Source organism: Quercus robur, chromosome 8 (genome assembly GCF_932294415.1).
Source record: "Quercus robur chromosome 8, dhQueRobu3.1, whole genome shotgun sequence".
NCBI classification, from domain to species: Eukaryota; Viridiplantae; Streptophyta; class Magnoliopsida; order Fagales; family Fagaceae; genus Quercus; species Quercus robur.
In genome coordinates, this window is record NC_065541.1 from 50,706,314 (window position 1) to 50,724,026 (window position 17,713).

General features: G+C 35.2%; 2 protein-coding genes across 2 annotated transcripts; one reads left to right on the forward strand and one right to left on the reverse strand.

Moving 5' to 3' along the window:
• Nucleotides 1–1,888: 1,888 nt before the first annotated feature.
• Nucleotides 1,889–5,580, reverse strand: LOC126696881 (protein NTM1-like 9). The gene is made up of 6 exons (XM_050393616.1): nt 5,145–5,580; nt 4,692–4,951; nt 3,684–3,797; nt 3,229–3,570; nt 2,621–2,905; nt 1,889–2,493 (listed from the first exon to the last, which is right to left on the reverse strand). Exons 1-6 carry the CDS (start codon nt 5,326–5,328, stop codon nt 2,212–2,214), a joined length of 1,467 nt encoding a protein of 488 aa, XP_050249573.1. The 5' UTR covers nt 5,329–5,580; the 3' UTR covers nt 1,889–2,211.
• Nucleotides 5,581–8,179: 2,599 nt separating this feature from the next.
• Nucleotides 8,180–8,971, forward strand: LOC126696444 (uncharacterized). Its single transcript, XM_050393188.1, has one exon. The coding sequence runs from the start codon at nt 8,180–8,182 to the stop codon at nt 8,969–8,971; it is 792 nt and encodes a 263-aa protein (XP_050249145.1).
• Nucleotides 8,972–17,713: the final 8,742 nt, after the last annotated feature.

Consider the following 17,713-nt stretch of genomic DNA (forward strand, 5'->3'; position numbering starts at 1 on the left):
AACCTTTCAAATAAATAATTCTTTCAACAGATTCACAACTTATAACTCACCAATATTTTGTCATCAACTATTTCATGTAAAAGAAAATAATATCTTTATATTGTGAGCCATCATAATATATATATTGATACCATCACATAAACAATTTCCTAGGCTTTTCTCATGGTCAACGTTTAAGCCCTATTGACAGGGTTGTGCTGTCCCCTTTTTGGGACTGGAACCTCTTTTCATCCCATTTCTTAAGGATGGCTCCTTTGGAACCTAAAGGTACACTCCCTTGCTAAGGAGTTTCCTTTTGGATCCTCAATAGTATGCTCCCTTGCTAAAGAGCTATCAAATATGCACTGCCCCCTTTTGGGACCGTCCCTTGCTAAGGACTAACTGCAGTATGATTGTCCCTTGCTAAGGACTAAAATACCATACTGAGCTTCTAATCACGACTTGCCATAGGTTTTCAAAACTTATTCAATATGCCCGCAAAATAATCCATTCATAATTCTCAAAATATAAAGATATATTCACACATACAAGTTTAAATAAATTTAGGTTGTCCCACAAGTTTTTTATAAAACGAATAGTCAATGTGCACGTCAAGAAATTATAAAATATCCATTTATATGTATAGAATAACAATATATTTCTTTGATATATAATAGTTTAATAACCAACACTGTTTGGGAAAACCCCCAAAATTAGTAAACACCACTTACCTCTTAGTTGCAAAATAAAGGAAATCAACCTTCCTTGAATCACAACAATTCAATAGAATTAGAACCTGATTCTCCTACACAGTCGTAGAGAAGACAAGAAACAGCTTACTTGTATGTTGCCATTGAAAATAAAAAGGGACTTCTTATGTATATACACATGTAATTTAAGAGAAAAAAGGCTAGGGTTTTCAAGGTCCATATATGTACTTATGTCACCTCACTTGGGCTTCATATTCCATAGTATTTATCTTCTTTTTAATACCTTAGGCCCAAATTAATTTAATCCATTTTAATTATAGGCCTTCATTAAAAATTTACGTATAATAATTTAATTGGTATCAAATTATGGGGTGTTACAGTTATGAAGTCAGTGGCCAAACGAAATACTTAACACAATGTGTGGTTTGTGTCTGCCAAACCCAATTGCCCAAGGTGGGAGGTAGATTCAGGGACTTAAAGCCTATTACATTCATAGTTGTTGCAAACTAATTTGTAATAATTTTAGTATTTTTCTTTCAAAATCGAACAATCTCTTCGCTTTCGCTTTAATATGTTAAAATGTAAGGTATTAGATATATTGTAGATAAGCAGGAAACAGAAAACATGATTTTAGGGAAAACTAGCCGGGAATTTTCCTTCTTAGGGAGGAGCACTGCCTTGTTTAGGAGGCTTTGTTTAGGTGACAGATAGATGCATCTTATAGCTGAATCCTTCACTAGGAGAGTTGTCCAATAGCATCATTCAGTCACCAAATGAGAGAGAGAGAGAGAGAGAGTTTTAGACTTTTAGCACGCTGACTGAACCCCACAATCACCTACAAAGTTGGCAAACCATAGAAAACTATAGGCGTAGGGAACCACGTGAAATCTTGGAATGGAAGCAAGACTCACACACAGACCAATTTCTGATTAGCTAACAAAAATTTGGAAAGGGTAGGAGCAGCTGAAAGCCTTTATCCTGGCCATGGAAGCTTTAGGTAGAATGTGGCATCAATTGCTAATCAACAAAATGATCATGAAACAGAATATAGCCAAGTCAATCAAATGTCTCTACTGTTCAATAGCATATCCCTGTTCTGATGTTAAGCCATTAGATTTAGAAACCAATATAGCACAAACATGAAGTGAAAAATTGCAGCAATAATTTCCAAACCACATATATAAATGCAAATCTAATCATGACAAAAACCATTTATAAAATTTTCCATTCAACATTAATGTTCACAAAATCCTCAAACCTCAAGTAAAAATATGACATTATTACAATCAAGCCATATATTACAAAATGAAAAATGAAACACTGACACTATACACATGCCATAGATATACGCATACATCTGGGCACTGTATGTCTTCTTGTAACGAAATGTAGCAAAATATAACCCATAAATATTGCAATACTTGGGTGAAACGGACTGATTTTATTTTATTTTTTCAATTTTTTGATAAGTGAGCTCCAAAGGACCGAAATTTTTTTTTTTTTTTTTTTTTTTTTACGAAGTTTAGCACCAGTTCCCATAAAGCAGCATTTCCCGAATAAAGACCACAAACAAAAATATACCTATGAGTATTTTGACAAAATACACCAAGGGCGGAGTAGATTCATGGCCTTTTTGAGATGTCTCTTGGAAAATGAGGGAACCCTTCCGATCACTGCCCGCTGACCTAGGACTATTATCTGCATTGGTACCTTGAGCCATTTTCTGCTCTTTGTCAGATTCCGTAATGGATCTTTCTTTCTGGGGCAGATTAGTAGTAATACTGAGTCTTGAAGCATCTTTGGCCTGCAAAAAGAAATACTATGTAGTCAAAACATAATAGCATATACGTCCTGAATTTTTTCTTCCATTTAAGACAATCTCAGTAGAGACAATAGACCATTCATGTTCTGCTGCAGCTAAATCCTCTCACCTTGTCAACGGATACAACTTTAAGACTGCTATTCTTCGGGTGGAATTTTCTAGGAGCAGCTCTCTGTTCTACAGAGTGGCGGGATCTTGGTGGATATTGAAGCTTCAAGGTTCCTATGCTTGGAGGAGATCGTTGACCCTGCGATTGAGTGCTGAGCACATGACGGATATCTGCAGCTGAGTCGAGAGAAGAAGCATCAAGAACGACACCATTTCTATTTTCTTTGTACTGGCCACGGTTAGACGAGGATGCAGTTCCACCGTTAATGATATGCATTTGCTGGTGCTGTAACATACAGAAATGAACACGAAATTTAAATTTCCAAGCATCCTAAACAAGAAAGTCCAAAAAAGTTGTTCTGAAAGACTACACTGCCAGAAATGTGGCAAAGTATGGGTACTTGACTGGTGCAAAACATCAACAGAGCTCAAAATTTTCATTCTACCCGAAGACTCAAAGATCTATAGGAGAATATTATATAACATTGTAGCAATATGAGATTCATATTATTACAACGTTTTTAGTAATATTCTGCTATAGAGATTTGTGATTCACAAGCTATTAAAGATATATCCTTCAATAGCAGGTACTGGAAAATATATATTTACCTGTGCTTGGGCTGTGTCAGTGTCCGAATCACTGCTTAGTCCACCGCCATTATAGTATATCTTTATCGATGACTCTGGTGTCCTGGAATCATTGGATTGCCTGAATTCTTCAAAGGTATATTCATCCTGCGGGTTGAAAAGTGAATTGACAAACTGATCCTCTTCCTGTTCATTAGCGAAGTCGTAATCCTGTTCAAAGCCATCAGTAAATGTGGGATCCACAACACAAGGTTCCGGCTGATTGTATTCTTTTAGCTGCAATGAGTAAGCGACTTTGTAATCCTGATGCTGAGATTGAAGGAGTGATGCCGGGTCTATGTCTACTCGATTGATTTCATGAATCTAAAATCATAAACAAGAAGGCATCAGTTCCAAAAATGCTTCCCAAGGTTTACATGAAGAAGTTGATATTGGAAGTATGAAATAATTTCAGCATAAGGCACGCTCCTTCTAACCTCTGGAATTGTATGCCCTGGCACCTGAGTTTCAAAATCAGAAGCATCATCAAGGGGAGCCTCATTAGTCTTCACATCTGTTTTTCTCTTTAAGCGGCAGAGGACAAAAGCTTTCTGCACAAGTTGGAGAATGAACTGATATCACTTAGTGGTAGTAAATAACATAAGTTCAGGAAGAAAATAATAATAATAATAATAATAATAATAAATAAATAAATAAAAAGTACAAGAAAATTTCAAACATCAACATCAGAAGCATATAACCAATACTCTTCTAATCGCGTCAATGACTGTCTAGGATGACATTAGGCATCAAGTACTAGAAATATACTTTATCTGTTTAAGAAAGGCTAGTTTTCAGAGATAAAAACAAAGTTACCAATTTCTTCTTGCAAACAATAATGATGAAAGAAAGTAAGTTGGTGGCAATGAGAAAATCTTAGCAAAGAGGCGTTGAACTTCATGGTAATGCACAATAGTTATGCAAAAGCAAGTGTATGAATGTGATTAGCAAGTACCTGATGTGAAAATACTACTTCACCAATTATTTTTCATAGATAGAGCAATCTTCTAGTTCTAGCTGCATACAGGTCCAGGGCATGCGATTCCACCAGTTTAACAAATTTGTCTTGCAATGCTTAATAATTTTTTCTTGGCTAAACAAACAAGTCTTAACTAAAACCAAGATTCTAATTTAGGCGTAATTCTTTAAATGCTTAAAGCACAATTCAAGGACCCAATTACTCAAGGTCAAATCAGATTACCTCAATCAAATTTGAAAAAAATGGAGACTGAATGGATACTAGCAAAATATGAATGATATTGATCATAGGTACAATGACATTAATTGCAGCATAGTCCAAACACAATCAAACGTGTATAAAAGCAAGGAAATGTATTCTTACCATAATCTTAATACAAATTCATAAATTCAACAGCAACAATCTTCATCCAAAGAGAGACAGCAATTAGTGAAAAAATTGATAAGAGCATAACATGAAGATTAACCTCGTGATGATGAAAGGCAACTGGCTGATACTCATGTATAACCCAAGAGGTCCTGACCCCAGTTGGAACACGACCTTCATGGAACACCAAAGTCTTCTTTGTAGCAATTACAGTGTTGGTTCCTTTAGCCCTGATATTCCTATCCCTCCCGGTGGATTTCCAGTAGCCTCTCTTGGTCGCCCTGTTCACTCGGGATCGGTTGATTTCCCGGGCACAAAAGAAGAACCATTCTTGGTCATCTGACTTGATCACTGATAACCCTGCACAACCATGCACAAGAGACAAGACCTTTAATTCATTACAAAACCTCAAACTTTGATGAAACACATTAAGACCAATTCTTAACTTGAAAATTGAATAACTAATACTATTGAGCTTAGCAAGAACAGAGTGGATTGCAACAAGTAAAAAAGATTAATTTTTGGCACTTGTGTCAGTAAGATAAGTGAGTACCGGGTAAATCCCAAGGCTCGTATTTGCAGATATTAACTTCACCGATGGCTCGGACTTCGTATTCCTTGTCGCCTTGCATTTTGAGCCCCAGATAGTGGCTGACCAATTCTTCATCGGTTGGGTGGAATCTATATCCCACCGGTATTGAATCCAATCCAGTTTCAGAATATGTCATGCTTGTCATCTCTCGTAAACTTCAACTTTCGTTAAAGCAAAGAAACTATAAAAAGGAAACAAAGAACCCCAACAACAACAACAACAACAAAAGTAAGCAAAAGATGGTAACAAGTAATAAAGAACTATGTGTTATTGTCGGGTTTGAACTGGAAAAATTTAGATTAGAAGAAGCAGGAGTGAGCAGAGAAGAGACCGTGTTTTGAGGGTAATGAAATAGTTAGAGTGAGGGCTAATGGGCCATTGACTTGACTTGAGAGTAACTCTTCAGCTTAGTTTAGAAGCTATTACCAAACTCCGAGTCTGACAAAAGATTGAAACAGTTTTGGATTGGCCTATGACACGTTGACACGCAAGTGCTCCTGTACTGTGAGGGTGTGGATCCCATTTCTATTTTCTTAGCCGTGTCTTTCTTCTAGGCATTTCAGCTTATTAACCCTGATTTTCAAACATTATAATTAGCTGTCCACGTTTTTAAATTATATTACAGACTAACATCTTGAGCCTAAGAGGCTCGATTTTGGACTGTTTTCAAGTTTTGACGGAGTTTGAGCTGGCTTCTTTTCCACTTGAGTCTTTCCACGTGGAAATCAAGTCTTAGAGACTCGATTTTCAATCTATGGTCCACGGCCTGCCACATGGTTAGGGTAGCTATTGAACATAGTCCTCATAATGTGGGTTTGGAGTCTCTCCGTTTTTTCCTCCAAAAAACCCAGTAGCTCTCTCTTCCTCTCTCACTCTCTCTCTCACTCTCATACAAAACTCACCCCATTTCAAAACCTCAAATCAAACTCACCCTTCATATTTTCACATCCTCATGTTAGGTAAGGTTTCTCACTCTCTTTAGTTGTTATATATATATATATATATATATATATATATATATATATGTATTGTTAGGTTTTTTTATGGGTATGTATATCATGACTATTTTTTTTTTTTAGTTTGATATTGTTCTTTATATTTTTGATAGCATGATTTGAAGGTTTGTAATGGGGTGAGTTGTGTGTGTGTGTTTATTTTTTTTTTTTTTTTTTTTTTTTTTTTTTTGATTTGAGTATGATTAATGAATTTTTATTTTTTTTTTATTTTAGGAACAAATGAAAATGATTGAATGTGTGTATGTGCTAGGGTGAGTATATGCAAATGTGGGGTTTGTATATGCATATGATTTAACAAGTTAGTGTATATAACTATATATTTGTTAGGCTTTTATAAAAAGTAAAAAAATATTATAGATATATGTATTGTTAGGCTTTTTATCATGACTATTTTTTTTTTTTTTTGAGTTTAATATTTTTCTTTATTTTTTTGTTAGAATGAGTTGAAATTTTGTAATGGGGGTGTTTGTTGTCTTTAGTTTTTTTTATTTGTTTGAGTATGAAATGATAACGATTGAGTGTGTTTGTTTGTGATGTGGGGTGAGTATATGCAAATGTGGGGTGACAATTTGTAATTTTTAAACTTTGAGTAGATAGAAAAGGTTTTGCTGTCACTGTTAAATGAAAGAGATAAAATATGTCACTAACATATTACACTTGACTCTAATAGGTTCACAATTTCTGAAGAATATTGATATAAATGTATACTACGGTGGACCCCTTGTCAATCCTGGAGAGATTGATGGATTCCCATTTAGAGGGTTGGGTATCGAATGCTACTACATGATGATACGCCGTAAGTTGAAGACGTTAAATGATTTGAAGAAGAAAATAATGGAAAAATTGAATTTGAACCCTGCTTGTTATGACATAAATTATTTATCGTTACCCACAAGAAGTCCTTCATGAACGGATAAATTACAGGTATATGGCTATCAAAGAAGACAAATATATAAAGATCATGTTTAATAGGATCCATAAAATGCCCCAAGTAAATGCTGTTGAGTTGTACGTAAGTTCGGAGCCGCTTGCAGAAGCTAATACTGAGGAGGTGCAACAAACAACTATATCTTTACAATTTACAGCCTTAGATGATGGATACACTACAATGGGAGGCTATACAATGGGAAGTTATACGCTTTCATCTCAAGATCATGCTGCTAATACTGGTGAAACACTCCAACCTCAAGAGACACATTTAGGGGAGGAAGACAAAGACGAAGATCATGTTGTGAATAATGGTGAAAATCTTGATGATATGGATGAGTATGAAGAGAGGAATGAGCGAGGCGACTTTGACAGGGATGTGGATGACCATGAACTCGTTCCCAATTTTGAAGAGGAAAATATGGAGTACCATGATGAAAGTGATGCAGACAATGAAATTGGCATCCAGCATGATACAAATACGACCATTGCCTACATACCTCCTGCTGAGTCTACGCAAATACTTGGCAAGATATGGTTGATCTTTCACGTCTTTAGATACCATTTGTTTCTACTTGGGAAGATGGGATGCATTTTAGTAAAGGGTTGACTTTTGCAAATAAAGAGGCGGTGAAGTGTGCATTGATAATATACGCACTAAAGGAGAATAGAAATTTTTTTATCCAGAGGTTGACCAAAACTAAATTGTGCATCGCATGCATTGACACCAATTGCAAGTGGTACGTTGAGGTATTCATGAAGGCTAAACTTAATGGTCTGTGGATTGTCATGTCTTATGTGGGTCCACACAGTTGTATACCCTTTGGCCTGCGAAAGGACGGTAAAATGATAGATTCTAATTTTGTTGCATCATAAATTGTGGGAAAATTGCGACAAAATCACACTGCTCGTATTGATGAGCTCTGGGAGATCATTCATACTAAGTATAATCATGAGCTTTCTTACTATAAGGTTTGGGACGCAAAACAAAAGGAAATTGTTAAGATATTTAGGGATTGGGAGGAGTCTTAGCAAAAGTTGCGAAAGTTGTTGATGGCATACTTGGATCAGGATCCGGGTACCCAGTACAACTATTTCGCCATACCTAGGGAACCTAGTACTACGTTACTGCGCTATGTATTTTGGGCATTTGCTCCATGCATTGCTGCATTTAGATATTGCAGGCCAGTAATCAGTATTGATGAGACTCATCTGTATGGTAAATATCGAGGGGTGTTGATGATTGCAATGACAACTAATGCTAACCAAAAGGTTTTACCTCTCGCCTTTGCTGTTGTGGACAAGGAGTCAGGGCATAGTTGGGGGTGGTTTTTAGAGTGTCTCAGGAGTTCGATAGGGCATGTGATACCTAATGAGTGCATTTGCATTATTTCTGATCGACATAAAGGTATCAAATGCACCATTGCAGAGTGGCCTAGAGGTGATGATGGAAGCATATGGGTATTTCACCGATATTGTCTTCGACATGTTGATAGCAACTTCAACACACACTTTAATGACCCGACTCTAAAGGCATTGGCCTTGAAAGCTGGATATGCGACTCATGAAGCTAAATTTGAGTCCATAATGCAAACCATTAAGGATGTCGAGATTAATGCAATGAGCGGTGTAGAACCTGATGATCCCATTATTGCCCGCCTGATACCATGCACATATCTAATAAGTGAGGATCTGGACAAATGGACCCAGTCACATGATGGTGGAAGACGTTACGGGGCAATGACAACCAATATCTCAGAGTGCTTTAATAGGGTACTTAGAGGTACCCGCGGTTTGCCCATTGCTGCAATGGTTAAGTTCACTTGGTGCAAACTTGTTGCATAGTTCCACGATCGACATAAAGAAATTACTTCTCATCTCTCTCAAGGTAAGGTGTGGAGTGATTATGCAATGGGGATCTATAACAAAAATGCAGAGAAAGTTGTAGGACACACTTTGAGGAATTTTAATCATGAAACTGGTGTGTATCAAGTGGTTACCCCATACAACGACCATAGAGGTGGAGGGGGAAACCACAGTCATGAAGTGCACGTATTTGCTAGAACATGTGGTTGTGGAAAGTGGCAAAACATTAAGATCCCTTGTTCACATGCAATTAAAGTCCTTTAAGGTCTGCACCTCGATGCGACCACCTATGTTGACCCATGTTACAGTTTGGAGAACGTCATTCACACATATGCACATCGATTTGTGGTGCCAAAGTCAAAGTCATTGTGGAGGGACGATCATGGACCACGGTGGATGCCGGAACCACAGCTATTAAGGGCCAAAGGTCGTCCTGTGAAGTCAAGAATAAGGAATGAAATGGATAGGGTACGACGAGAACGAGGAAGCCGGAGGGAAGATCCAGACTTGAGGAAGATTCAATCAAGGCAGCGATGCGGAATCTGTCATGAAGAAGGGCATAACTGGAGAAGATGTCCCAATTCCTATGGGGCTTCGACAAGCGATTCTCGTGGGGCTTCGACAAGTGCTATCCCTATTTTATATAATATGCTCAAAATATCATTTGCTTGTTGTTCTTCGCATTTGGGAACTAACGATCATATTTTAATGTGGCTCAGGCGAGCGAAGACTTGATTTCGGAATGGCATTGTACGTGGGAGTTATGGTTATCTTTGGTATGGACAAGTGCTAGGCGACTATGTAGACTATGTTGTATCGACTTAGTTGTTATTTTGTTCATGGTTGAATGTTGTTGTAATTGAACTATTCGTTATCCATTGTACTCGTTACATTAGTTGTGTTGTGTAGCGTTTGCCTATAATGCCAGCAATGATAGTACTTTGGCAAGTTCAATGATAGCTAGTAAAGTTTTTTTTTGTGTGCTTCATGTAGTGGTTAAATATGTCTGCTCTGTAGGTAAGAGGGCAACTGTAATGCCCATGAACAGTAACTAGTTCAATCCAGTTTTTTTTTTTTTTTGGTATCTCATGTACTCTCCCTTTGACTGGTGGTATCAAATATATATATATATATATATATTATGCTCGTATCTTTACGTAGCCCATGTGATGTGTCTAAATCTGGTTTTTTGCTGTAGGTGGGGGAAGGGAAAAAAATTCCTAGTGGAATGTGTTATGGATTTGGTTTAATGCAAGTGGGGGAAGAAAAAGAAAAAGAAAAAGAAAATCCTAGTGGAAATCAAGTCTCTTAAACTCGATTTCCATTTAGGTGGCAGGATGGTAAATAACTACCATTATAAATCGAGTTTCAAAGGGTCGATTTCCATTTGCGTGCTCCCTGTTACAGCGTCAGCATCAATAGGAAGCCGAAGAAGAACCTCCACATCTTGCAATGTTATGGTGACCTCACCATGTGGAATGTGGAAGGTGTGAGTCTCCAGCCGCCATCGCTCCACTAAGGCCGTTATTAGGCCATGGTCAATCTCTCTTCTCGGTTGCCTGAGGAGTCCCTCCAAACCAAGTGCCTTGATGATGTCAACAACTCGATCGTCCACCATTGGCTCTTGGTTGGAGAACTCTTCAGTACGGCCACGGCAGGTAAGGGACCCTGGATCTTGCATAAAACGGAACCATAGATTAATATATGACAACAAGTGCATGTACATTGTATGAATTAAATGCGTGTACATTCGTTAAATCTTTAGTGTTGTGTTTTACCTGCCCATTCCAAATAGCTTCTGACCGATGGATGGGTTGCAACTTCAACACCGACGTGTCAATAGGGCCAGGCTGCGTATGGTCAATCTGTCCAGCATTTGTAGCAGCCATATTGCACAAGAATGATAAGCAATTAGCATGTATTAGACATGATTGAAAAAAAAAATCTAAGAAGTATTCTCAAAAAACAACTACCAATCATCACTCCACTATAATTGACATTTTAAGTCAGACAAAAAGGATTTTTTCGGAATAGATTTATGCCCAAGTCTTTTCTCGATTGATTGGCAACAAACTTTAAGTTGACCATCTTAAACCAGGTAAATATACCATTCTACACATTGCAAATAAATATGAAAACATAATTATTACCACATGACTTTAGACATAAATAAGGGTTCAAAGAATTGTGTATATTGAGAAATAGTTTTTGAAGAAGTTTCTTGTCAAAAACATCGACATTTTACAATCTTGTATCTGTTATATCTCTTCAATGCAGTTGCTAAAATTTCAAATTTTCATTTCTAGAGAAGAAACAACTATAACCAGGGGACGAGAAGGTTGAATGGGAGAGCTTTCAAAGCTCAACGAGAGGATAGCATTAGACGAACGGTTTATTTTTCTGATATTGACTAGCATGTAAGTGGAAATTTTGGGAATTTCTAATCATCTTGATCGTTGAATATATAAATATAAAGTCTTTATTTGGTTCTAATTTTTGAATAATAACTTTAATAAAGTCTTTTATCAAATTTAGGTCACTGAAGAGCGGCTTGCTGCCTTATTTAGTAGTTGTGGCCAGGTAAGTTGCAATGCTCATTTGAACTCTGATCAATCCATTGTTTTTTCAGTACTTTAATATATTTGAACCTAGGAGCTGCATTTTGATTCTTTGATAATATTTTAATTCACTTAGAGAATTCTTTTCCGTTATAACTTTGAAGCTGGCTAATTCATTTTAATTTTTTATTTCATCCTAGAGAACTGTGCCAATGGGCTCTAGCTCAAAAGACATTTCCTTCCCCCATAAGAAAGATTGGAGGATAAGGTTATGGATTCAAAACCCACTGCATGTGTGTGCAAACTTGTCAAAAATAAACAGAAGAATTAAATCATGTCAAGGGGAGTTGTAACAATTTGGCTATGTGATCCCTTGAGTCTTTCACATTTTAAACTTTTTGTCAATGAGTTCATCACAAAAATTTTGTGGAACATATTTCAGCAACTATATATGTTTTCTTGAGTCCATTGTTCCTTTGAATGCAATGAGAAAATTTACACGCTTGACCAATTGTAGCTGCTGCCTAGTGCCTACCCCCTTGCTCCATTGGTAGCCCCAGCATGAATACCATTATTAATACAGCAGTCTCTGATACTTCTTCTGGCATGTAGCCATTGTAAGGGCCATTTCCTAGCATGCTACCTAGGCATGTAGCTTCTAGCAGGCTGCTTGAAATGACACTCCCCCATTCTTTGAAACTATCTCCTTTACTCTACTAAGCAAGTAAAATTTTTTACTTTACTGTTTGGCTGTTTTTATTTCACTTTTATTTCACACTCTTCTTAATATGAGCTATGCTAACCCTAATTTTTTTTTGTAATAAGGCTTGGTTGTTGTTATTGTTATTTTCTTAACATAAGCTATATGGATTTGTTAAGGGAGTTGGTGCCATGAGCCTTGTAGCTCAATTGGCGCTTCCTAGTGTTTCCAAAGGAGATGTCTAGGGTTCAAAGGGAGCTGGTGGTTTGTTAAGGGAGCTAATGGTTTTCGTTTTTTGGTAGTTAAATTCTTATGTGTATAATGTAGAAGGATTTTGATTGTTATGATGAAGTATCTACCTGACTCTCAATATGTGTACCTGGGCATGCACTAAATTGTAGTTTTTGAAGTACTAATTTATGTAATGGAACAAGTATATGTGAAAAAAAAATTCATTAGAAGATGAATGGTAAAGTTGTCACTAGAAAAAGTAAATACTCTAGTTGTGATCATCACCTAGAAGTCTAGAATGGTTATCTGAGTATGAAGTGTTGGGACCTGATGCATGCCAGAGATTAGTTCTCTCCATGCCCTTTTTGGGACTAAGAATGATTCTTGGGGTTTTTATTTTTAATTTGTAAAATCGGAAGTGGTCGTGTTGCTATAGCTACCTCATTGATAGGCCTAATGTACTCTATCAATGGTCTTGCATTACTTGTAGTTTGAGCTGTGGTTGTCCACTGAATGATTAGTATGGATGTATTTGAAGGGCTTTAGTAATTTTATAAGCTGTTAAATCCGATAGTTTCATTAATTAGAAGCCAATAAGCTACAGCTCAATTGGCACTTCTTTCCCTTGTAAGAGCAAGGTGGAGGGTGAGGTTGTGCATTCAAGACACACTGGGTGTGTGTGTGTGTAACTTACCAATAAAAAAATAAAAATCATTGATTAGAATAAGAACCAATCATGATGGGGATGTTTATAATTATCTTTGACTGCTCAAATAACATAATCAAGCCACCTTTGGTGATATATGACTGTTGAAAAAAAAAGTATATATATATATATATGTTCTTTTTCTGCTCTATATCTTTGTTTGTTATATACTTTCCTTGGTAGGTGCAATTTGATAATAAAAAAAATTCATCATGTTTCATTACTGTTGTGTAATCTCTAGTTCTTCACCACCATAGCCTTTTTAACTACTACCTCATTCCTACAAGAGTTGTAGTCAGCAATATTAGTTTAATTTTGCCAAATTTATTTTCTGATTTAGCTTCAATATTTGCAATTCTTTATATATTTTTTTTCTTCTCATAAGTACACTGATTTAAGATCTTGTTCTCACTATGCATTTGAATCTGTCTTCTATGTATCTCCTCTTTTATATGAGTCATTGGTTGAAAGGTTTTGTGGTTGTGCTCCTTGATAGAGGTTTAATACTTTTTTGCTGTTTTTTATGATCTTGTTAGTTCCCAGACATAGGAGGTTATGGTGCATGTCTACCATGGTAGGGTGTGTTTATTCTGTATTCAATAGCTGCCTTTTCTGTTTCATGTACATTAGATTCAACTAGACTAATTATTTTTATTCTAAGAAAATATACCCTCTTTTCATATATAATAATTTTCAAAATTCTTAATCCCTTTTCTAAAAAAAATTCTTAATCCCTGACTAGATTAGTTAGGGTTAGCCTCATGTATTATTATTTTTTCCATCCTATTCTATCTAAATTCATATGATCTATTACTTTGTTCATTGACATGTCCTTTTTTATTACTTCTACTTATGATTTTTGGTCTTCCTCTACCTCTTTTTTGTTCTTTCAACTTGGATCAACTCACTCTTTCATGCCGGTGCATTAGTCTTTCTCCTCTGAACATGATTTTTCTGATTTTTTCATCAATAGGGGCTACCCTATCTTTAAGCAAATTTCCTCATTTTGAATCGTATCTTTCCATGTTGAAAGAACTCCATTTGAGCATGTTTTACAAATTTACCAGACTAATGTGCACTGTCGTTTCCTATACAAATTATGTACAACTTGTGATTAAAAATTATGTTAATTTCTATAGACTAAATTTTGAGACCTAGTTTGAATTGTATGAAATATTACATCCATTTGTTTCAAATGAATCAAGTATCAAAGAAATTGGACTAGTATTGAATGTTTTATGAGTTTTTCATTCTGACCCTTAATCTATCTTTGACGGAATTGAGTTTAAGGGCTTGTACAAATTTTAATTAATCATTGAGAAATGAGACTGAACTGAAATTTATAGAGTATGAACTAATCATATGTATGGTTGTTCATATTAAGTTTTATGCCAATTGGAGACTTTTAAGTAAGTTAAATTAAGTTCACAAGTAGACTGATTTACATTAACTTGAATCTGTAAGAGTAATGAAATACTAAAAAATTAGAGACTTAAAGCTTGGTTTTGGATTATTATATTAGATTTTCATTTGATGTCACTATCCATTGATATGTGTTTTAATACTTGAGCAAGTTTATTATGGCTTCATTCAATGGTTTAATACCTAAAAGAAACATATGTACTTCAGTATCAAAGTAAATTTTGATCAACGAAGCACTAAAATTAAATCCTCAGCAAATATAAACAAACCCAGAAACATAATCCGATTCCACGGCAAATATAAACAAACCCAGAAACATAATCCGATCTCAAAAAACAATAAAGTTTCGATCTTTTTTAATAGTTCTATTAGAAATTCAAAACAGAAACCAAAATAGAAAAAAACGAATTGAAACCAAAGTTTCTTTGATTTTTCCCACTGTTTCCTGACAACCAAACGGTGAAAGTGAAACACACTTTGAAGCAACTCACCTTTTTTTTTTTTTTTTTTAGTTTTGAGAGACAGCATAGATTGAAGGAACTCAAAGCTCTGTGAGTGAGAGTGGAGACTTTATCAAAGCTCTGTACACCTCGCTGTGGTTTTATCAAATCTTTCGACGAAGATGATGAATGTGAAATAGACTGAGTGAGAGAAGAGGGTGAGTGAGAGAGGTGCTGAAGTGTGAGAGTGAGAGGGTGAGACTGGTCTGTGTGAGAGAGAGGGTGAGTGAGGCGTTAATTTAAAAAAAAAAAAACCCCTATTTGAAACCGAGTCTTAGAGACTCGGTTTCCCAGTCTTCCACGTGGTTCAACCACGTCATAGCCAGATCGCCACGTGGATGCCATGTAGGAAATCGAGTCTTAGAGACTCGATTTCCAAGTAGACCTCCTACCAGGTCAGATTTGATCAAAACATGAAAACCGAGCCTCAAAGACTCGATTTATAGGCCCAAAATCGAGTCTTTGAGACTCGAGATGTTAGTAAATAATATAGTTTGAGAACTGGGCCTACTAACTAAATAGTTGGGAAATCATGGTTAAATTCCAATTTTGGTCCTTTCTTCTCCATTGTCCTTTCGTACATACCACGTATGGAATCTGGACTTGCCTTTCCAAATGTTCTAGATTTCTTGGTGTCTTGTGGAGTATATAATAATTGTACAGGTACATTTGGTCAAGGGTGCTGTACCATATTTGATTCATTTCATTATGTCCATTTGTTTAGGTAATTGTTTGTTTTCAGCAATTTATTTTTATAAGGGTAGTGTTAACGGGTATGCAAGGTGCTCGAAGCAATTTTATGTCAATAAAGTCAATTTTTTGACTAATTTTATAGGGTGTGGAGCTAATAAAGTAAACTTTTTGAATTTCATTTTCTATCATTTCATCAATTTATACTAATTTTTTATTAGGTAAACCCCATAATAAAACTTCCTTAACAAAAACCTTACAGTACCCGTTAACATTTTTCTTTTTATAACAAAAATTAAAAAGGTAAAAGTTAATGGTTTTTTTTTTCCCTTCTAAATACTAAAAGTTAAGTTATTTGAAATAAAATTAAGATAAAAAGAGTTAGGATCATATTTTCATAAAGTTAGTATATCTTATGATAAAATGCACTTTATTTATATTTGAGTAGTTATATATAGATTCATCATTCAAGAATATCATGAACAAAGATAAATTTACTACCAATTTTATTATAGAATATTAAAAAATTATTAAAATATAATATAAAAAATTAAAATTTTTAGTAATTTTAATTTAGAATATTAAAATAAGCTAACAAATAAAATATATATTTTTAAAAAGGTAGTTTCGTTAAATTTATAAGCTAAAAACTTAAAGTTTTTGCCAACTAAACTTTAAATAAGATTAGTTTTATACAATTCTTGTAGCGACCTCCCAAAATTTATATCAATTTATGCTTTTTACTATGACCGGTATAAAATAAAATTTTTGGTGGGGCTCTTTGTTTATGGATGATGTGTCAGACTTTCAATAACATCTCTTTCTTAACTCTTTCTAATTTTTTTTTTTTTTAAATGAATAACATCTCTTTCTTTAACAAGTAGTAGTAATAATTTCCTTTGAATTTGTCTTGGAAATATTCGGTGGGACATTAACTTGCTGCCTAAGCTTTGAGCCCATCTCATATCCTCTCATTTTACCTTTACGAAACCAAACAAACATATGCTCAATGGTCTTTTGGCCTCCTTTTTGGCGGTTTGTTATGTTCCCCACTTTCATATATTCTCTTCAAAAGATGTATTAAACAATCAAAACCACTCATTTGATTCTTATCCTTCCTCAAATCATCAATTTACTAGGAATAAAAATAAAAAAGAAACTTAGAAAAATATCTCCTATAAATGTTGTCCTTTATGGCTTTATAATAAAGAAAATAATTAGATAATAACTTTATTGAGTATCTAAACTACCTATAAGAGTTTATAATATTTCTTTTGAGGTAAACTTAATACTTTTCCTAAATGGATCTCATTTATCGTTTTCTTAAACTAGCTTAATGAATCCATGATCCATTTTGAAAAAATTCATCCTTTAAAGATTCTCATCTCCTTCTTGGAAAAATATAGGGACAACATTGGTTTCTACAATCAGTTTGAGGCAATCTTTTAATAAAATAAATACTCTCTCCGGTCCTATATTGTAAGTTATATTTAGATAATTCAACATTTTAAGAGAACAATAGTCGCAGGTCCATGCAATACGTGGGATAGTTGAGATATATATATGTATGTATGTATAAAGTTTAGTAATTTCCAAATACCTATGTCTTCATAACATGCACAGATTTAGTGCAATAAAATTTGAGCCAGTCCCTCCAACCCAATGTAAAGAAAAAGAACAAAAAGTTGTAAGTGGAATAGTCATCTTTTCCTAGAAGTCTGTTGCAAATGGACAGTCACTAAGGACATGTCCTATAGATTCTATTTTGTTATTGCAAATGGTGCATACGGATGATACTACCTCTGGAGCTCAATATTTCATAAACAGGGCATTGTTACGTAGTCAGAGGTAAAACGAAATACTTAACACAATGTTTGGTTTGTGTCTGCCAAACCCAATTGCCCAAGGTGGGAG

What these genes read in the sequence shown, in the direction of transcription:
- LOC126696444 (XM_050393188.1), top strand. Translation starts at nt 8,180, where the DNA reads ATGGCATACTTGGATCAGGATCCGGGTACCCAGTACAACTATTTCGCC.
- LOC126696881 (XM_050393616.1), bottom strand. Translation starts at nt 5,328, where the DNA reads ATGACAAGCATGACATATTCTGAAACTGGATTGGATTCAATACCGGTG. An exon ending in TTGCCTTTCATCATCACGAG is followed by an intron (nt 3,798 to 4,691) that starts GTTAATCTTCAT and finishes CAACTTGTGCAG; the next exon opens with AAAGCTTTTGTCCTCTGCCG. An exon ending in CTGACACAGCCCAAGCACAG is followed by an intron (nt 2,906 to 3,228) that starts GTAAATATATAT and finishes TGTATGTTACAG; the next exon opens with CACCAGCAAATGCATATCAT.